Source organism: Dicentrarchus labrax, unplaced genomic scaffold, assembly GCF_905237075.1.
Source record: "Dicentrarchus labrax unplaced genomic scaffold, dlabrax2021, whole genome shotgun sequence".
NCBI classification, from domain to species: domain Eukaryota; kingdom Metazoa; phylum Chordata; class Actinopteri; family Moronidae; genus Dicentrarchus; species Dicentrarchus labrax.
This window is the reverse complement of record NW_026136718.1, coordinates 2701270-2723382: the sequence shown is the minus strand read 5'-3', so window position 1 is coordinate 2723382 and position 22113 is coordinate 2701270. Positions and strand designations below refer to the sequence as shown.

General features: G+C 40.9%; 2 protein-coding genes across 2 annotated transcripts; one reads left to right on the top strand and one right to left on the bottom strand.

Annotated features, from left to right (window-relative positions):
* Positions 1 to 136: 136 nt before the first annotated feature.
* Positions 137 to 2682, bottom strand: LOC127349819 (interferon-induced protein with tetratricopeptide repeats 5-like). Its single transcript, XM_051375770.1, has 2 exons — positions 2664 to 2682; positions 137 to 1664 (listed from the first exon to the last, which is right to left on the bottom strand). Exons 1-2 carry the CDS (start codon positions 2666 to 2668, stop codon positions 356 to 358), a joined length of 1314 nt encoding a protein of 437 aa, XP_051231730.1. The 5' UTR covers positions 2669 to 2682; the 3' UTR covers positions 137 to 355.
* Positions 2683 to 3794: 1112 nt separating this feature from the next.
* Positions 3795 to 16684, top strand: pomgnt1 (protein O-linked mannose N-acetylglucosaminyltransferase 1 (beta 1,2-)). Its single transcript, XM_051375756.1, has 21 exons — positions 3795 to 4266; positions 4525 to 4627; positions 4850 to 4965; positions 5372 to 5437; positions 5584 to 5697; positions 5814 to 5931; positions 6853 to 6951; positions 7106 to 7233; positions 7657 to 7727; positions 8219 to 8294; positions 8734 to 8817; positions 9031 to 9072; positions 9311 to 9369; positions 10606 to 10678; positions 11213 to 11341; positions 11857 to 11982; positions 12427 to 12491; positions 12613 to 12657; positions 12758 to 12893; positions 13093 to 13202; positions 13518 to 16684. The coding sequence occupies exons 1-21, from the start codon at positions 4147 to 4149 to the stop codon at positions 13597 to 13599; spliced, it is 1962 nt and encodes a 653-aa protein (XP_051231716.1). The 5' UTR covers positions 3795 to 4146; the 3' UTR covers positions 13600 to 16684.
* The last annotated feature ends 5429 nt before the right edge of the window (positions 16685 to 22113 follow it).

Below are 22113 nucleotides of genomic sequence, written 5' to 3'. Positions count from 1 at the left end.
ACAGACACATTTTCAGGACAACAACTTATATATTTAATAATCATAATAATAATCCATTTAATGTATAGAGCGCTTTTCCAAAAACTCAAACACGAGTTAAAGGGAAAAGAAAAAGATAATAAAAACAACACACTACAACACTCAACAATAATTTATTATGAAAATCATTAAAAGCAGTTCTGATAAGGTGAGTTTTGATCAGTGATCTGAAGTTGGATGGATCAGTACAGTCTCGGATTTGTTTGGGGAGAGAGTTTAATTTAATTATTATTTAACTACAATAATTATTCTTGATTTAGACCTGATGTTGTTCCAAACACAGTACAGGGAGACGCTCTCTCTGTATTACAGGCTCTTAGTTTTGCAGGTTATCCAGGAACTCCTCTATTTCTCCACACATTCGGTTTCTGTTCCTTTCTCTAATCTTCTCCAGTATTCTGATGCTGTTCTCACGAAAGTAAGATTGAAACGGTATCTTTGCTGCCCTCATGTGATATTCTATGGACCTGTAGCTCTCCTTTCGAATGAAATGTACATACTTTGCATAGTAGTTGAAAAGCATCTGTGACCCTTCAGGATCCAGATCACTTCCTAGCAGTTCTTCGTATATCTGGTCAGCTTCATCTTGGTGATTCGAGTGTCCGTATATGTTTGCAAGAGATATTTTTCTTTTAAGTGAAGACTGAGGGTAAAGAGAGATCACTTCCCGACAGAGACTGATTGCTCTGTTGATCAAGCTGTGCTCCAGGGGATTGTCCTTGTGTAGAAGGATCCTCCTCTTGTAGCAGATTGCAGTGCACCTTTTCAGATAACGCTCATCTGGATGTCTTTCCAGAATCTCCTCTGCCAGATCAATAGCCTCATCCATAGATACATGGATTCTGTACAGCCTCAGTAATGGTTTGATGCCACTATAGCTGCTGACGGGCTTTCTTAAAACTCTTCTGGCCAACTCACGTGCTTCAGCTTGTACTTTTTTCCCTTTCTTAGCGCAGGCCTCAATGTGAAGAGCAGCAAGGTACAAGTTCTCTGGATCATGTTCCCTGGCGACTTTCATTTTCCCCAAGATGTCAGCCTCCAGCTCTTTGTTGTGGTGGTCATAAGCACTCACTAACGCTAAGACATGGCTGGTGTGCCACTCCACCATGTCCGGCTGCATCCTGATGGCTCTCTGGAAGTAATCTGCAGCCAGCAGCTTTTTGTCCGCGCTGAACTTCATCAGGGTCCAGGCTTTTTCAGCGTAGATCTCTGGATGGAGCTCGTCCTGGGATGGAGATGGATATTCATTCATCAGTGTGTCGATCTTTGACAGGTACGCCTGACTCTCTGCTTGTTCTCCCTCGTGGTAGTGCAGCCAAGCTAGGTTCCCGTAGTTCACCACTAACCAGGGACCCTCGTCTGAGACGGTGTTTTTCACCTGGCGGAAGGCCTCTGCAGCCCTGCCGAAGAAGCGTTGGGCATCCTCAGTGAGCCTCAGCTGGTAGTGGGTGTACCCCTGCAGGTTGTAAATGTGACCCAGCCAGCTGTATCCCTCCTCGGTGCCGATGTCCTCCAGTTTGTCTCTGAGACGGAAAAGTTTGGACCTGCTGGGATCCAGATCCCAGGTGAAGTGACACTGCAGGGCCTCCAGTCGGGCCTCCAGTGTCGACTGACTCTGATCCGCACTGATGGAGATTAAAAAATGAGAAATATTCCATCAAAAACGCAGTACACTTCTTTCTGTGGCATGTTATGTTAAGATAATCACTGTTCATCTCATTGAGGAAAGAAGGAAGAAAGGAAGGAAGGAAGGAAGGAAGGAACGTAATCAAGAATATGTCATTAGCAGAGGGCGTTGCACAACATTTTAGGAAATCAACATTTTAGGTTCTGAGGCTATTTAATTTAGCTCAAAATGCTTCAACGGTGCCGGTTCCCTGTTGGTGGCAGTTCATAGGAGCAACAAAGATAAAGTCTAATCTCAGGTAACCCAATACTCTAACATTCATTGACAGTCTGTGACTTTTTGAAAGGGTTTCATATTATTTCAAATATTTGTTGAGAAGTTGCAAAAGACACATTATCGATAGTGCCACAGTAATGTAGCATAGGTCTGTCTGTCCTATATCTCAGCATTTCATTCATTTCTGTGAAGAAAAGTAAATGATATTTTTAAAGTTTAGATTATTATTTATGATCTAAACTTTGAAGACCTGAACTCTCTCTGAAAAACAGCCTCATCCTGCATTAAAAACAGTCTGCAGTTAAAACAACCAAAGCACTAGCAGTTAATGGAGGTAAATAAGGTGGGAAATACAGAGGCAGAGGAGGAAATAAGGGAGCAGGAGAGGAGGAACTTAAGTGCAAAGAAATTGAGCAAGAAAACCGAAGCGGAGACAGGAGGGGAGGAAGAACAGATGGAAGAGTAAGTCATAATGAGGTGAAAAAATAAGAAATAAAAGACTGAATTGGGAAGAAAATGGATAATGAGCAAGGAGGGAAAGAAGAAAGAAGGCTGAAAGGGACAGAGGAGGGAGGAGGGAGGAAGGAAGAAGGGCGATACTGTTATAAAAGCAAAGAAGGAAAGTAGAAAGAATTGAGGATAAAAATCAACTCAGTGATCTTTTACATTTAAAGGTTATTGATTACAGATAAAAATATGATATGCAGAAGCAGATACACACCTCATCCTCCAGCTGTTACCTGTAGTTATCTAAATATGAGTCTGTGGTTTCTGTTCTATATGTAGCTGCTTTGGGTGCGGCACAATAAAACCAGTAATGTTCAACTTCTATGGCGTTGTAAATTATGTCATGTTGAGCATTGTATGTGGACCCAGTGGACTTTCTGTTCCCTGTAATAGAAACCTACGGCCACGTGTCTGTCGAGGCGCTGCATTCTATTTATTATTCATGCATCTTTTATTATATAACTATATATGTTCTTATAACTATATCAATTTCACACGGGCCAAGACTTTTTGGTCCTTGAAAATCCTTTAACACTGACATTAGAAAACTCAAATATCACGCTTCATACAAATGGAACAATCTGCAGAAGTTTTGTAAAACTGGACGATATAATCAATATAAATTCCTTAGAATATAGATAAGAGAAGATACAAAGAACCGTTATTCCCAGTAGGGGAAATTCAAATTGAGACAGCAGCAGGGAAATGTATGCAAATAATAAAGGAAAGAGAATAAAAATAAAATAAATGCAATTATAAAAAAGATAAATAAATACACTTCTGAGTAACACAGAGCCGTGTTAATGAGTGTGTTTTCTTTGAACTGATACCGTCCCTTGTGTTGATGTCCATGGCCTGTTTGATTTATAATTTGTCCATTTGTTTATTATTTTATATGTAGGCTACTGTAATCAGGGGGTCACTTGTATCAGTGGTTGCTTGGAAAGATATTTTACCTCAAAATCATCTAATGTGACACCTAGTAAAGCACTGAACAGAAATATTGAAAGGTGACATCAGAAATCAATGAGTTGTTTTATTTTGAAATCTTCAGAAATATTATGGCCACACAACCACGTGATTAAATGAATTTCCATTACATTTTACATTTTTCATCCACTCTTAATGAGCCTGCCTGTTTAAATAAAGGTTAATAATTTAACAATGAATCCCTCAGCTCTTCAAAGATCGATGCAATGGTGTATCTGTCAAACAGCAGATGTTTACAGTCTGCAGCTACCAGACAATAATCAATAATCAATAATGCAGTTTATTTTTTGTCCAGTTGGGGTCAGTAAAGAAATTTTTTTTTTTTTTTTTTTTAAAACGAAGAAGAAGAATCTGGATGACGCCGGTTGCCCTGCGACAGAGACACGGTGCATGTAGCATGTAGCATGTAGCACGCAGCTAGAAGCCACTTTAACAGGATATCGCTGCTGTCTGCGACATAAAAGCGACAACGCGAGTTCCTCTGCGAGCAACTGAGTTACCGCCTCCACAGAAAGGCGCCCAGTGGCGGCACTGTGGGCCAGAAGCTCCCGGTTACCGAGCTGGTGTCCGCCGGTTAGCCGTCGGTAGCTGCTGTCGCTGTTTCCAGGTAACCAGGTGACCAGGTGACTATGTGACAGCCAGCGCGTGGGTCGGTGGCTGTTGTGTGGAGCAGTGCATGACCGCAGGTGGAGGAGGGCAGGTGGAGGATGGAGACCTGGACCCCCAATCCCCGAGCCAAGCCCTTCATCCCCCGCCAGCAGAGGAGCCTCTACCTCACCTGGAAGTACAAGCTGACCAACAAGAGGACGATCCGCAGGTTGTGTCAGGTGAGACACCTTCCTCTATCTCCTCCACCTGGGAGCGTTTCCTGTCTCACCTCTGGATGTATTTGGGAGTTTTTTTTGGGGGGCCTTTTTTCATTTTAAAGCTTCAGCCCTGAGGAGGGATCACTACACACGTGTCCCTGTACAAATAAACAATCCTTAAATGAATGAATGAATGAATGAATGAATGAAGGTTGAAGACATTGTCATTGGAAACAGGTGAATGTGTTTGTGTCTCTCTGATCTTCTCTCCCACCACAGGCTGGCGCTGTCCTCTTTCTGCTGATTACGGTCATAGTCAACATTAAACTCATCTTGGACACCAGGAGAGTAGCGAATGAAGACGCAGCAGCTCAAGAATACGGTGAGAAACACGTCCAGCGTTACATTATTTCTTTCACTTTCAGACGAACCAGTCAAAGTGTAACCTCCTCGAAACTCCAGTAATACAGATTGTGGCATTATAATTAGACTGAGTGTTGGGAAATGTACTATTACTTTGGGTAGGCAAGGTTTCCAGAGCAAAACTATACATCTGATCTTTAGGAGGAACTAATCTTGGTCTCACGCTCCTTTCTTTTTTTAGAGGACGCAGTACCCAACATGGAGACGCCACGCAGGCCGCCTAATGGACGCAAGGTTCTGGACATCGAGGTGTACTCCAGCCGGTCCAAGGTCTACGTGGCGGTGGACGGCACCACTGTGAGTTCATCTGATTGTCCCATAAATAATCCCGACCATATATATATATATCATGATACAGCTAACTTTCTGTAAATTCATAAATAGTTTAGATAAAATGGCAACAGATTAAAAGTTAGCTCTTCATATTTGATTGTTATTCTCCTTTTATTTATTTATTTATTATATTTATATATTCAGTTTAGCATGTAACAGAATAAAATATTAACGTCTCAGTGTCTCCCACATAAGACTTTACGTGAGTGGGACACTCGGGTATATTAACGTCCAGCGTTTAAGCATTTTGCAGAGAAACACAGAGCGACGCAGACGGACAGATGTTTGTTTATAATCGGTCTGACTCTCCTAGAAACCGTACAATATTCTCCAGCGTACAGGTAAAATACAGATCTTTATCATCCTGCAGGTGTTGGAGGATGACATACGGGAGCAGGGACGAGGCATCCACGTGATAGTTCTGAACCAGGCAACTGTAAGGATTCACTTTATATTCCTTATGTTCAACGTTAACAACTTAAGTTCATTCCCATTTTTATAGGTTTTATTTGTAATTCTAATTGTTTGGCTGTGCTGGTAATATTTCTGACTGTGGTGTGTGTGTGTGTGTGTGTGTCTCAGGGTCATGTGATGGCCAAGAGGATATTTGACACCTACTCTCCCCATGAAGATGAAGCCATGATCCTCTTCCTCAACATGGTGACCCGGGGTCGAGTCCTCATCTTCACCATAAAGGTCAGCCACTCGTCCGATATGAGTTATTCACGATGCATTCATGCGTCATACAGACAGGTGACACATTTAAAGAAAAATCTGAATGTGGAGAAACATGTTTTTTTTTGGTCCCGCAGGACGAAGGTACGTTCCACCTGAAGGATGCTGCTAAGAACCTGCTGAAGAGTCTGGGCAGCCAGGTGTCTCTCAACCTCAGCTGGAGGGACATGTGGACCCTGGTGGTGAAGAAAGGAGGTAGAGCGGCAAAGTTTCACTTTTAAGTAGACGTAATTCTGTCGAATGGCTTTATGTTCAGCCATAACAGTCACTCACTCAAGTGGTGTCTTGTCATTTTATTCCCTGATGTTTTGGGCTCTGCAACTCCTGCTTCTACAATGGAGGTGAACAGAAGTTTGTTTGTGGTCCCCAGTGCATTGAACAGTAACATTTAAATAACTCAACAGTGATATGTTTGTCTAGAAACTGTCCCTAAACAGCTTTCTTGACCCACAGCTTATTTAAAATCAGGCTGTAGCTTTCAGATCTTTTTGTCGATACAAGAGTAAATCAAAGTTCAATTTAAGTTTACCTCGTTTTCAATTTTATCTAAATGATGTCTTCAATGCCTTCACATTTTTTTAAATAAAGTTTTCATAAACAGTGGAGCAAGAGGAGCAGCATTTTTTTAGCTTTGTCTTCCTGCAGTTGTGCTTTTTATTACAAAATTGCATTTAATTATTTATCAGTTTTCAGCATTAAAGCAGGCAAATAGAATGACTCATGCAGTTTTATGATCGGGCAATTGAAAAATAAATATAGATATATCAATAGTTAGTTAAGGATAGATATCTTCTGTATCTAGATGTCTTTTTCCATTGTTAGACATTTATCCAGGTTTTCCCCTGCCTGTCTAACTCAGTGGTTGTGTATTATTGGCTGCAGCCTTTGTTGGGAATTCTGACGTTAACAACAAGCCTCCTCCACTTTACACTGCTCTCTGTTTACATACTTCATGCGTAGTTGACAATAAAAAAAAAAAGAATAAGAGCTCAGGGAAGGAACGTGGGCTAGGAATTAGTTCAAATGTATTCTAAGTTTAATCATTTAATCAAGCTTGATTTATGAGATCACCTGATCACCTGCTGGCTGTATGTTTTTGTGTGTTCGGGGGTTCAGGTCAGGTGTATGGAGAGAAGCACTCAAAGTCTCCAGCTCTGTCCACCTGGGGAGACCCGGTCCTGCTGAAGACTGAGGTGCAGCTCACCGCCTCTGAAGGTAAAGTACATTTCTGTTAGGCTTGGACAAGTGTACAATATGTGTAATCACCCAAATCACTTATAAGAAAGCACACACCTTCCCAGCTGCTAGCACTTGGTGGAGATTTCTTTATAAACGGCTAACAAACTGAACGCGGTCGTCCGTCCTGCAGAGGCAGAGTGCCACTGGGCAGACACCGAGCTGAACAGGAGGAGGAAGATCTTCTGCGGCAAAGTGGAAGGATACGGCAGCATCTGCAGCTGCAAAGACCCGGCGCCCATCGAGTTCAACCCGGACCCCGTAAGACACAGCAGCATTCTTTTAGATCAGACTTTGTTTTATTGATCTGCACGTAATAGAGAAGGACTGAAGAGCCTGAAAAGTAAATAGGGATCTAAACATGACTCAAGCATCTTGGTTTCTTTTTGGTATGATATTTTATAGCCGCACAGTAAATGTAGTTGGAAGTTTAAAGGAATAGTTAATAGACATTTTCCTTTCATTCAGTGTTCTGATGATGACGCCAAGCAAAACCTGTTGCAGTATTCATATGACTGATGTTTATTAGTGTTCATTTTTTTCCCTGAGTAAGATGAGGTGACGAGGCGACACAGACGCATTTGAAGCATGTGTAGAAAATAAATTGAAATCTACATTTTAGCATCAAAATTAAACTTGAGGACATCACATTGTGAAACTGACAGTGATATTTTGTTTGTCCAGCTGCCCGTCAATAACGTCTTCAGTGTCCCTGTGGCCGTCATAGCAGGGAACAGACCCAACTATCTCTACAGGTAAGATCTGAAAAACTAATGTTCAGTGTATAAAGTATAATGGAGGCCTGAGGTTGTATTTTTTTATTTTATTGTCATCTTTAAAAATATTGGTTGCTATTTCATAGATAAACTGCATTACAGCATCTGAGTTTTACCTTCAAACTAATGAAGATAAATGAGGCGTACAGACGGTAAATATTCCGAGAAGTAAATGACTCACTGCTTTACTTGTCATTTTAAATTGATTGTATGGAAAATAACCTCGGTTTATAAACGGGGTGACTGCCGTAATGAGCTGCTATTGCGAATGTGGGATGAAGAAAGATGGCAGCCCCTCCCTTAGAAATACATTTGGTAATTATATGAAGGGAAATTACAGTCTAGCTGTCCACCTTTTTGTTAAATAGGAACAAATCAGTCATCCAGCGATACAGAACCAAACAGGAAATTGCGCTCATTTGTTTCTTGTGCCTAAAGTAAATTTATGACCACTTGTCGTCTGTTTTCAGGATGCTGCGGTCACTCCTTTCAGCTCACGGCGTCAACCCGCAGATGATCACAGTCTTCATTGATGGATATTATGAGGTACCAGGTTTATTGTCCTCGTTCTCTTTCCTTACATCCTATCTGGTTGGTCAGAGCTCCTCTTACACTAACACTATAGCACTATGGTGGTAAATACTCTGTACTTTAGATATAAATATATGTTATTTTTAATACTTAGCCACAAGGAACTTTCATTTTGTGTTGATTCTGGTGGCCCCTGTGGACAAAAGTGGTAGCGTTTCTATTGCCTTTTTTCATTGATTTCAAGGGGAAATGCGACTGAATCCGACCTGGTGATGGGCATTAAGAATAGCTATATAGAAATAGTCTTCTCATTCTTAGTTTATGTAGGTCATATAAAGGCATCAGTATTAAAGGTTGCATATACAAAATTCATTTTGATGTTTGCTTTACATTATATTCCCCTGGTGGCTTAATAAACCCCTCATACATTTTTGTGTGTGTGTTCTCGACCCAGGAGCCTATGGATGTCGTAGAGCTGTTTGGACTGAAGGGAGTTCAGCACACACCCATCAGCATCAAGAACGCCAGAGTGTCCCAGGTAAAAGGCACTTAGCTCCTCATTTAAGGGTTAACACACAGAGTTATTATTCATTCTCACTGATTTGTAAAAGCTAAAGCCATTTTTACAGTTTCCACCGAACTGTAAATGTTTTTTTTTTCAAGCCAGTAAAGTAACTTGAGGCCTCCAGCAGTTCCACCTTTGTTAGTCTGTGTTTGAGAATCAATGGTCTGTCTCTGCTCTCTGTCGCAGCACTACAAGGCGAGTCTGACTGCGACCTTCAACCTTCACCCAGTGAGTACTTTGGTTTCCTTTTTGTCAAGACAAACTACAAAAAGTTATTCTTTCATGTCATTAAAGAGTGGCAGTAAGATGTGTGGTTTTACACAGGCTGTAAAAGAAGGGTGGCTTTTTCCTCTTAAGACCAACTACTTTTTTACTTTATTTACAATATTATTTTATTATAACTGTCAGTTATAGCTGGGCTTGTGAGTTGCACTGAATGGACACTGTTATTTTTGGTTTTCATCAGGAGGCCAGCTTTGCCATCGTCCTAGAAGAAGACCTGGACATCTCCATCGACTTCTTCAGGTACGTCATCCAGAATACACAACAGCTACTTAAGAGGCTGATAAGGTTCCACCGTTGCTATGGTAATCAACATCCAAAGCAGTATTCCCCACAGACTTGCAGAGAGACACACAAAGAGAGAGAAACGGTATCTGGTGTTATGTTAATAATGTCATCAAAGACATTAGATGAAGCATTTCTATTGTCATTAATATGGATTATTTTTCATGATCCTAAAGAGAAGTTTGTGTTTATATTGAGCCCATTATTCTAGACTTCACAGCATCAGGCCCATAAACCCTCCCAGCTGTCAGAACCCCCACTAGGTGGCAGTAGATCCTCAGTGATACAGCTGCTATCAGCTCTGTGAGGAACTCCAGCCTCCCTTTGTTGGACAGACTCTCCTTTGAACTGTGTGTTTTGCTGCTATAAAAGCTCCAGCTCCCCTGCTGCGCGGACCGGCCTGTTTTTGAAGCGCAGACTTCAAATAATGCAGAAGCACTCGCAGACTTTATCTCGCTCCGTTTTAATGTCAGTTAGCTCTCACTTAGAGAGCTCTTAAAACCAAAGCCTCCTGCTGACATAAACAAGTTGTTATTGTTTGTTTACTCCTATAAACACAGCTCTTCCAAGTTGCCTGGTGGTCCTTATGAAGTCCTGAATTCAATTTTACAAATAGAATATGAGTTTATCTTACATTTATTGATTGATTTTAGGAAACTTCCCAGTGGAAGGAGAAACTTGACTTTCTTTCTGAACTTTCTTGAATGGGTAAAAACGTGTTAATATCTTGTAGAGCCCAGTGTGTTGGTTGGCCAATATTGGCCTAGAAACATCAATATTGGTGTCACTGCAACATTTATCCAGCAGAGTGCACTGAGATTTCCAACACTGGAACAAGCGGCACAGAGTAAGCGAGAAGAAACAGCTCTCATCAATGTCAACTAGAATCAATTGACAATGTATATGTTAAATTATTTTAGTTAAATATTCCTGTAGGAAGATATTTAACTTAAATAGTCTTTAATACAGTTATTTGTTTAAGACAGCAGCATTCTTGGTACCTTTTGTATAGATATATCAGTGATAAATTGGTGCACAATCCTCATAGAAAGTATTAAATGTCTCACAAAGGTCTTTATAAAGTATTAAGAAGTACGCTGTGATCACTTTACTGCCCAATTTTGTATCGCGGTATTGTCGTTATTAATACAGATGTAGCTGCTTTTGTCTGTACTGATGTTGCTTTGTCTGCAGTTTTCTGAGTCAGACCGTCCACCTGTTGAATGAGGACGAGAGCCTTTACTGTATCTCCGCCTGGAACGACCAGGTGAGCGCCAACTGCTTCACCCACCTCCTCCCAAAGCCTCCACTCTCCCCCCTGTCTATCTCTTTAATGTGACTTCTCTGTCCACTCTTTTGACCTTCTCTTTTACACGTAGTTCAGACAGCAACAAGCCTGACGACTTACAGGATATTGTCATCCTGTTGAGATACAGGGGGGGTGTCTGTGGCTGTTTACAGTTGCGTAACTGTCGTCTAAATGTCTGGGATCCTTTTTTATACATTTCAGGATTGTTTGGAGTGACCTTAACAAAAGAACATGTGATGAGGTGATCTATCTGTTTTCTAACCCGAGGGTGTAATGTAACATTGTACACAGTGGGGTGGGGGGAGCACCACAGGATCTGCTGCTAAACATAGAACACATCTCCCATTCTCTGGTTTCTCTCCCAGTTTAATATTCCTCCTGCCTCAGTGGGGTTTCATTCATTTCCTACCCACTGATGACCCACGGGAAGACTTGATGCCCACAGAAACGCTGCGTGTGTCACTGACAGCTGTCGTTGTTGTTGTTGTACAGGGCTACGAGCACACAGCGGAGGACCCGGCCCTGCTGTACAGAGTGGAGAGTATGCCCGGCCTGGGCTGGGTGCTGAAGAAGACCCTCTACAAGGACGAACTGGAGCCAAAGTGGCCGACACCTGAGAAGGTGCAGGAGTTTTCCTTTCTGAATTTACAGAACTCAAACCTGTGATTCTGAGTGTTTTCCTACACTAGTTAAAGGTCGCGTATATATTACATCCTTGCTGACGAGTTTTCAAATCAAACCAGATAGATTTCCAACCTTCCCGTCAGGAAGGCGGACTAAATTACTCGGATTTAGTTATCATTGTTATTTATGTATTCCTGTATTGACTAGAGCTATAAGATGTGATGTTTATACAGCATGTTGTGCTGCTTTCAAGTGGCCAAATGAATGCAGCTTTAAGTATATCACATGTGACCAACACTTACACTACGCTCTATTGTTAGAAGTAAAACAACACACAACACAACAAGGAATATAAGGAAGGAAATCAGTCTAGAAATGATGGTATAATTTGGTAAATAGGCCACAACAATGCAAAAAGTATACACGAGGAGTTCAGTGAAAAACCACCTGCATGGTACTTTTAAATGTGTGTGAGACTGAAGATGTAATGAACTGTGTTTTATGTCTCGTAGCTATGGGACTGGGACATGTGGATGCGAATGCCGGAGCAGCGGAAAGGCCGAGAGTGCATCATCCCCGACGTGTCGCGATCTTACCACTTCGGCATCATCGGCCTTAACATGAACGGCTACTTCCATGTAAGAGCTCAAAGAAAAATGTTTTTTTTAAAAATGTTTTAATGTTGCCTGTCCCATTCTCGTACAGTAAATGTGATAGCGTCCACTTGGACTTAAGGATGGACTGAATCGAAAGCTCAAGGTCACTGCAACCTCACAAAACACGTTTTGGCCATAACCCACAAATTCACATGCTAGTTATAATAATTTCAAACGTGTCTAAAAGGCTCCGGTACAAGTTGTAATGATAAAACATGATTTGCATTAAAACCATAAAGGTGTATAGCACCTAGACTACAGCTAACCACTATAATTTGGTTTAAGCTTACAAAGGAGATCTATCAGCACTGTCGCAGACAACATATAACTTTGTGATGTTTTTCTTCATTTTCAAGGTGAAACTCAACCTGACAGTATATAGCTTTTTTAGTCAGTCTGATTCATCCTGTCTTTTCTGTCTCATAGGAGGTATATTTCAAGAAGCACAAGTTCAACACTGTTCCCAATGTGCAGCTAAAGAATGTTGACAGGTGTGTACAAGCAGGTTGTTTGATTTCTGTTCCCTAATATGCTGTTTTCCATACTATGAGCTCTTGGACTGTTTGTGGAAAAGGATTTGGCAACACTGTGACAGTCTTCTGTTCTTCACAGCTTAAAGAAGGATGCTTATGAAGTGGAGATCCAGAACCTGCTGAAGTGAGTGAGACACAGACGAGACACTGAGCCTGCAGGTGATTTAGACATGAGAAAGTTTAGATGGATTATTGTGTGTGTGTGTGTGTGTGTGTGATCCCAGGGAAGCGGAGGTGCTGGACCACACTAAGAACCCGTGTGACGACTCGTTCCTGCCGGACTCTGAGGGGAAGACCTACGTCATGTTCATTAAGATGGAGACAGAGACGGACACATCCACCTGGACAGAGCTCGCCAAGGTACGGAAGTCAGAGCAGGAGCACTGGTTGGTGGACTTTTTAAGAGGTCCAAGTCAGGTCACTTCCATTTTTGTCTTTTTTGTTGTTCATATTGTATCTTAAACTTCTCACCATCACAAGAAGCTAATGAAATGAACCCTAGCCTGCCATCAGGAACAGGCTCATTCAAAGCATTCTCGTCCCTCTGTCGTCTGCTCAGTGCCTCCATGTTTGGGACCTGGATGTTCGGGGAAACCACAGAGGCCTGTGGAGGCTCTTCAGAAAAAGGAATCAGGTCCTGGTGGTGGCGGTGCCAATCTCCCCATACTCGTAAGTAAAGCTTGAATTGTACACATCCAGCTACGCAGACAGACACCCAATGGCAGTTAAAGCAGCACTTTCATCTGATAGTAACGGTTGCTGACCCCTAATCTACTTAAATAAGCTTCCTAGTGTCTTTTTTTTGTCTTCTGTATCTTACTTCAGTTTAATTAATTTGTAGTAAAGCAGCAACAATTCTTCATCTTTGTTTCTGTCTCTGAACCTTTTTTTATTTACCTGAAGTATAGAAAAGATAACAATCCCCATTCCACATGTCACTACTGTCCCTTTCTTATCTTGTCCATCTCTTTGTCTCATGACCAGGGTGAAGAAACCAGCCGCTGTCACTCCCATTCACTTAGAGCCTCCGCCCAAAGAAGAGGGAGCCCCGGTGGAGCAGATGTAGACCTGATGTTACACCCACGAACAACCAGCCCAGGCCTTATCTCTTGTCCTCTCTCCACCAACAACCACTAATAATCCAGCCTGGGACCCACAACTACAACACTGACTTTTCCTAGATGTTGAAGGTACGAGAGGATACCTGGGAAATGGAGTCCTGACTTTTTTTTTCTTCCTTTTTCTTTTTCAAACTAAAGAGGGATTAACACTACAAACAAACTGAACTACGAAATCCGTCCAACAGCTCGAGGAGGAGCGGCGACACTAAAACCAGTTTCGGTTAAAACGCGAAAAACAACCAAAACCGTACGTGACGGTAGACAGCTGCCTTTTTCCGTTTCCATGACGACTGGGTTGATCCGCAGCCTGTTGAGTTTCAGTTCGAGCTGCGACTTCTCAACAAGAACGGTAGAAAAATGACACAAACACACGTTTTCTGCTTGGTTTGTTGTGTTTTTTCACTACTGAGTGCTTTGACCATTTTGTACATACGTTTTAACTTATCTCTATTTATTTTACATCTGTCAATCAAAATGGTGGTTTGGTGGTTTGCATTTTGTTTTTTTTAAAAGATCCACTTTTATCAAGATAAATGCATTTTTTAAGAGCCTAACGTTTACAGATACTGAAATAATAATGTATATACACGCGTATATATTTTTTGATGAAAAATCTAAAGGGTCAGCATATTTTTCGGCATTAGATATTGAGTTTGAGTGAAAGAGTTGATAACAGCCCTGTGGGTTTTTACTATTATTGACTGCTTGGGTCAGTTGCCTCGTATCAGGTTTTATGAGGGAAATTCAATGGTGGCTGAAAGGGACAAAAATGTAAACATATTCACAGATTTAGCAGCAAACTCTGCGATTAGAAACATGGTAAACACCGTAATGTGTACTCTGATTGTACCGCAGTGATTCTTTCCACTGACAGAAAAAACTATCCATCTTTGTTCAGATACTTCCTGATTTAAATTAGTTTAAATCCAGTTTGTGGCTAGCTTTATGTCATAAAAAGTTATTTCTTAAAGTTAGGTACCAGGAAGAGTAAAACAAGTATTTTTTGTGCCCGTATTGAAAGTCCTCAAAATCAGCATTGAAAATTTTTACATTTACAAAATAAGTGGAAAATCAAAGTTTTATACTAAATTCAGTTTGTAATTTTATTATTTTCTTCAAATGTTGCTTTTATTCTTAAAAAAAAAAAAACCCAAGACTCACTCACTGCAGCGTCGTACTTTCTACGTTCCTGAATGCAGCGTTTGTGTCAAACCTGTGAACAATGAGCTCGTTCTCTCAGTGTGCAGTTTTGGCTTCTCTCAGCCACCATAGAGCTGGAGGCTCTATCACTTGAACAGAAAGCAGCGACTTTAGCCGCGTTGCACGCTCGTCATAGAGGCAGAATACACAAAGCCCATCTGGGTGTTTGCAGGCTACAGCTAACTGTCAGACTGCTTCATGTGTGACTTTAATCCACAGCTGTCACTGACCAGAAAACAACAGCGGTAACTCGTCTTTGTTGCGTCTAACGATGTGAGCAATGTGTTTGTTATTTGCCTTATTGTTTCGTTGTGTCCTTCATCGTGCTGGAAGTGTTGGGAGGTTTGTTCTAACATATCACCTGCTAGTTGAACAACCAGACCGATACTCTGAGACGATGAAATGGTGAAAATCTTTCCACAGAAACGAAGTGTGATTGCTGCTATTGTATTCGGTCCATTGTTTCAAGATCAACTTAGATACCTTTTCAAAATAAGAGTTTTTCTCATTGTCTAGACGTAAGAGATACATTATGATTCTGTGGTTCTCATTGAATTTTGAAACAATTGAATTATCTTGTTATCTGGAGATTAAAGACTAGTCATTCTAATAATTAATCCAGATTTCCTAATTAAGAGATAAGGTCTTAGTTACTTGACAACATCTCCTCTGTATTCTTTGATGAATGCAGAATGTTCTCTACAACTGACCTCAAACACTAAAATCATGGATGAATTATTTCCTACCACAGTTAATTTAAAAGGGACTGATAATCAGTAATAAGCTGTTTATAAAGACTTAATAACACCATTATATAACAGACAGAAGTGTTTAATAATGTCAGTAAAAAAAACCTGAAGCATCTGTCCATTTTTCTTTACATAAAAACAATCAGTTTGACCTTTTTGTCTTCAGTATTTGTTTATACAGTGGTTACAGATGCTTCATTGATTAGTAATGTATTTGACAATAACTAAACACTTATTGAAAGTTCTGCTTCCAAGGAAATTACAGTGTTACAGATATCCATCAATGGTTAATATACTGCTTAATATATAGGTATTAATTGGGGGATTATATCTGCGCCCATCCCATCTGTGTTCTGACCATTTCAAAGTGTTTTTATGTGAGGAGGAGAGTCCGTTTCACCTACTTCACCCTGGCTTTTAATTGATTTCCAGCTGACGTTACACTGTACCGACTAAATGAATGAGTGTGTGTGCATCACGTTTCAATGCAGCTCGATCAGTATTTGCAGAGTGGTTCGGTTTCAATGTTTGTGAAAAACCACACATGTGCATTCAGATAACCCTGGCTGAGAGAACCGCTTATTCAGCAGTATTACAACCCGTGTCGTGACTGAAATAACATCCGTTTGTGTCCTGGAAATTTCTGTTTGGTTTTAAGAAAATGAAGATGTAGAATCTGCCCATTTTTAAAAAAAACTACTGATTCATTTCAGTCTGGTTTTTGTACGCGTGCTTGTCTGTGAAATCGAAAGAGTAAAACTAAACCACTGTCCCCGAGCAATACAGTTGATTTTATTGAATGCTGTGAGATCATTCTGAAAATCCTGGTGTGTGTGTGTGTGTGTGTGTGTGTGTGTGTGTGTGTGTGTGTGTGTGTGTGTGTGTGTGTGTGTGTGTGTGTGTGTGTGTGTGTGTGTGTGTGTGTGTGTTTTTTTTTTTGTGTGTGTGTGTGTGTGTGTGTGTGTGTGTGTGTGTGTGTGTGTGTGTGTGTGACAATGAGAATCTGTGGACATACTGTAAGTTTTTGAGTTTCTTTATCTTTTGTCATGGAAATGAATAAAGATGATTTTTTTCCTGAGAATTCATGTGGTGCTCCTTTTTTTGAGGCAGTATGTCGTTGAAAATATTTCATACAGTAGGAATTATTGTTATTCATGGAATAAACTTGGAGCGATTGTTATTCTTAGCTCAGGCTCTTGGACTCGTGTAGCCTTGTGCTTCCTGCAGATTTCCCAAGAGAGCTCCAGGCAAAGCAACGGTGAGAAGAAACGTATGCAGCGAGGGAAATGTATGCAAATCCTCGGGGCTCGGTGGGTTGCTGGAGCCGCTGCGGTCTACCAAGGGCAAATGTGGCTTCCTGCCCTCTGAGCTCGGACTTTCACAGCCTTTGACTACGGCTCTGCAGAGACTTGAGTTCAGTAATCATCACAGTCAGCTTTTACTACTGCCAAACATCTACTGTTTGGTAATCCACTGCAGAGGTTTTAAAAGTTATAATTGAATCGGAAAACATGAAAATGAATATGTATATTATTTTGGGACACAAGCTCCCAGGACGCCCTGACGTTGGGGCTGTAGTTCGGACAGTGTGAGCTCCTCTCCGTGGATAAGTCAAGTCCAAGTTAAGTCATTTGATGAGTCTAAAGTAAAAAATAAAAAGTTCTCGGAGCATTACGCAGAAACGATCCCATGGCAGTGCATTTCAATGATCCTCGCCACGATGTGTCCTCATTACGTTTCTGGTATCGAACAGGTCACCCTACCACCGAGGGGCGGTGATCATGACAAACTACTCAAACAGCAGGAGGCTAACTGGATCCACACTCTTCAAACGCTGGCGCCGAAGGGACTGAATGATGAATTACTTCCTGTGATCTTTTATATGGATTTTTTTTCCCTGAATATATTTTTCTGTATATATATATATATTTATTTTCCCTTTGCTCGAGACAGGATACATGGAGATGTGTACAAAGACTCTCAGGGTCATTTAGAAATGTCACCTCCTGTTTATGGCCATTTACATGTTTGTTGAGGTTTATTGAGGCTCATGCGTTCAGTGCATACTTGGAGCCTATGAGATATGTTAATGAATGTTGATCTGACAGAGAAATGTGATTATTGTTATTTAACATACAGAGATTTTTACATTCTATTTTTTTTATAGTGGCTGTGCCCACTCTGTGTGTACTGGTGGTAGTATGGTCTATTCAGCTCCATACATGTGTTTTGGAGGCTGTCACATGGAGAACTGATGTCATTAATGCCTTCCTACTGCAGTGGGGAATGACTGTTTGCAGGTGTGTAGCCGCTCCCTATTTTAAGATGGGACCGTGCGTTTGCTGTGTCAACTCCTAAATTATGGAATGATCTGCCTCTGCACGTTAAACAGGCTTCCTCTCTGTCTGTTTTTAAATCCCGTCTTAAAACCCATCTCTTCTCTGTGGCCTTTGACACCTAGCAAGATGTCGACTTTATTTACTTGATTTAATTTCTTATTGTGATTGCTTTTATTGCGTGGTTATTATTTTTACTCATGTTTTATGTCTTTTCATTTATTGTATGTTATATGTAATTTTGCGCCTTATGTGAGCTGTTATGTCTTTTATTTACGATGTCTTATTTATTCTTCTGTACAGCACTTTGGTCAACTTTGGTTGTTTTAAAGTGCTTAACAAATAAAGTTGGATTGGATTGGATGGCTTATTATAATGTTGCAAATGAATGTTTGTATTGCATGAACATTAATATGACACAGCAACTAAAATGTTCCTGTCAAAACTGTCAAAATGTTTGCATTATTTGAGACCGAGTCCTTTCCTAGTGGTTAAATATTCAAACCAGTCAGTGACTGTCTTATTTTATTGTTTATTTATATGGTTACCGGTCTCAAATCTAATGCACATCAAGTCTTAACTTCACATTTGCAACTTTAAAGGTTATATTTATGAAATTCACTTGCCACTGGATGTCACACTGGAGCAGCAGCCTCTCAGAAAAATCCAGACTCCATTGACAAAACCGGTAATTTTACCTACCTAACTTAAGATTTGTCCACTGTAAAACTTAAAGGCAGAGTCTCAATGAGACGCAGGTCCCCTTTAGTAGCCTGCTGTGGCAATGTGTTACGACAAATAAACACAAGTCTCAATTAAACCTTTTAAAGCTCACCAGGTCACCCACACCTGAGTATATGTAATGGAAATGGTATTCAGTGTGATATGTTACACAATTAATATGCATACTGGTACAAATACACAATTTGATTGTATTTCCCATTTTTGCTGAGCCAGAGTTTTGTGCAAAAGGAATTAAAAGCCTGCCCCATATAGAGGCCTGTCCCAAATAAAAGCCCAGGCTATTCATTTAAAATGTGGTTGTCTTTTCAACATAGATTAGCCGAAAGAAGGAAGTTGACCGAGTTTTGACCGAAGCTTGCTCAACTGTTATTGGAGCACATGGCAAAAAGGGGCGGGGCTTAGGAAAAGTCAATTCATCTGATATAACAGCTCAGGGGGGCATAAACACTCCGTCCGTTATCCGTCTCATCATGAGGTAACACGCTGCTGTTTCTGAAGCCCGTCACGTGTCTGTGAGCTGATGTCACTGTTTGTGTTTATGAACCTGTCCGCTGGAAATAAATTTGCATCAGAGGTCTAATTAAGATGGATTTTCTGACTGAGCGTAGAGTAATAACAGATGTGTGTGTTACTGTGTGTGTGTGCGTGTGTGTGTGTTATACACTAACTGACAGAGCCAACAGGGTCATGTGGCTTTTTTTTTTTAACAATGCATTTGTTTGATTGTCTACACATACACACACACACACACACACACACACACACACACACTTGTCCGTCATCACTGGCTCCAGCTCCAAACCCGGTCATTTGTGCCTGTCAGTCAGAAGTCGCTGGTTCGTATCAGGTGTGTGTGTGTGTGTGTGTGTGTGTGTGTGTGTGTGTTTGTGTTGTGTGTGTGTGTGTGTGTGTGTGTGTGTGTGTGTGTGTGTGTGTGTGTGCGTTTGCCGCCTTTTAAATGTCATTTTTGACCTATTGAGCATTCTGATGAGCCGAGCTCAGAGGCTGATGGCTGAGATGTAGATGGAATATTGATTTTGCGGTTGTGTGTGTGTGTGTGTGTGTGTGTGTGTGTGTGTGTGTGAGAGAGAGAGAGCTGGGGGTTATTGTTAAACATTGAGCTCAGCAGGACTGAGATGATGACAGATTTAACTCTAAATACCTCACAGGTTTATAATTGGATGGAAGAAGGAACACGGTTTGTCTCCGTGCTCCCTTTCTCTCCATTTCAGCGAGCCAGGACACACATTAGTGGACAGTCACAGCAGAATATATTATACAACAAGGGCTATTTTGTGTTATTGTATAATAAACACATATATAAAAAAAGAACAATCATGGAAAAAGATCAAATTAAATGAGCCACAACAGAAAGGTAGTTGTGTGCACATGTTCCTGCAGATGTTTCACATTAAAAGTCTAGTGGGAATTTTGCAGGGAATCTCCCATTATTGCTAAGATTTTTATTACTTTTTATTATCCTTATTTATTATCTTTATTATCGTTTACTTATTTCTTTTCTGGAACTTATGTTTCCTTCCCTTCATTCCTTCACACATGGGGACTCCCTAAAAACCCGGTACATGGCCTGGGGTGGTGCCCTACGTTCTGTGTCACAGAGCCTTCGTCACCTCGTATTGGGTCATTTCGCCACTTTTTGGATAAGTTAGCATGGAAGCGTCTCTCCAGATCGCACTGGCAGAAAGTCAGACACATAAACGGCATAAAGAATTTGGTCAGTTTTCAAAATAAAATACCTTGTGCAGGCTCCAGATCAAATCAACATTGTGGCACCAGACCAGAAGTCTGAGCTAGGACAGGAGATTTAACACCAACGACGACAAGAAGTTCATCTTAGAAGTGGAGACACACACCGTTTTGTATCCCTTTAAGGACAAAATACACCAGTCAGCAACATCGGAACATTCTGAAAGGCTCTCGATGAGTGAATCACGAAGCTACACCGCGTTGCAGACTCGACATCATAAAGCCGTGCTAGGTTAGATGTTTGCGCCTTGTGCTGCTGGCACAGCTTGAACTCGAGGTCCGTGGTTAATGTTAGACTTCCCAGCCGATTTTCTCTCTATGATTTTTTAACTCTACTCAGATGGAGTGTCTGTATTCTAATATCATGTAGTACTCAGGTTTACAGGCAGACTATTGATTACATAGGTGTTAGCAGATATACAAATTATAGGAAAACAGAATAGTGTATTCTGTATGCCTTCATACATGGCATGCATCTGATAAACTGATCTTATATTATATTGCATGTGAGTATTTCAGTGATTTAATATGAGTTCTGCTTACAGACAAGTGATGGCGCAGGTAGGTAAACAGATGTAACTCCAGGGTGAACTGACAGAAACAAGGGAACACAAAGACTAAACACACAGATGAGGGGAAGGATGAGCTGAAAGATGCTAAAAGGCTCAGGGGAGTTGAGGCGGGCTGCAGAGTTGGGTGATAATAATTCCCAGTGGGTTCTTCACTACGAGCAACACCTTTCACATTATGCACTGACATTTCATTCATTGTTAATATACATGTATTGATTAGTTCAGCGTTCAGAGTGACATTTACTGAACATTTTAAGCATCTCCTCTCAGAAACCTTTGAAATATAAATTATGGCTACCAGAATCATGTTTGACATTTTTGTCCTTGGAAGAATCAGTCTTGTACTTTTAGCATCATCCCCTTTGTGTGTTTTTATTCTCTTTCTGTTCATTTCTCTCTCTCGTCCTCTTCCTGCCAATCTGTTTCTCTCTCTCTCTCAAATGTCAGATTGGAATGAGCTTTATTGCCCCTACTCTCTCTCTCTCTCGTTGCAGTTTTCTCTTCCATCGTTTGAACAAAGCATCCGGTTGCTGGTTGAGCATTTGTGAATAAAGCACTAATTGAGGAGCGCTGCTGCTGCACGGCCAAACAACACTCCACCTCCTGTCTATTGACAAGCCTTTTATTGGTCAATATTCACTCAGCCTTGTCTCACAATGTGTGCAATCTTCAAGTGCAGGAGATGGCATATGAATAGTATATATACAGGACATAAGATGTACTGAGCTCCGCTGCTTCCTTTCACATGCATGGCCAATGAGGAAAAGGGCTTTAGATACATGTTTTTTACAGTCTTGTTCGTATTGAAAACGAGGTTAAAGTGTGGATTATAAGACGATTATGATCCTACATAGTGTAACAGTTCCCCTCATTTATTTATCCATTCATTCATTCTGCTATTCGGTTTTTCATTTCATTTTGTATCAATTGGAAACGTTCCTCTAGGTTGATTAGAGGTTCTTTTAGTTCATCTGTTGCATAGGGGGTGGGGACTGACTCATCAACAATGATGGAGAGCAGCTTGGTGGATCCCCTCTTGGCCAATCCGGGTGTGACAACGCCTATAAGAGAGATTGGGAACTGCTCACCCA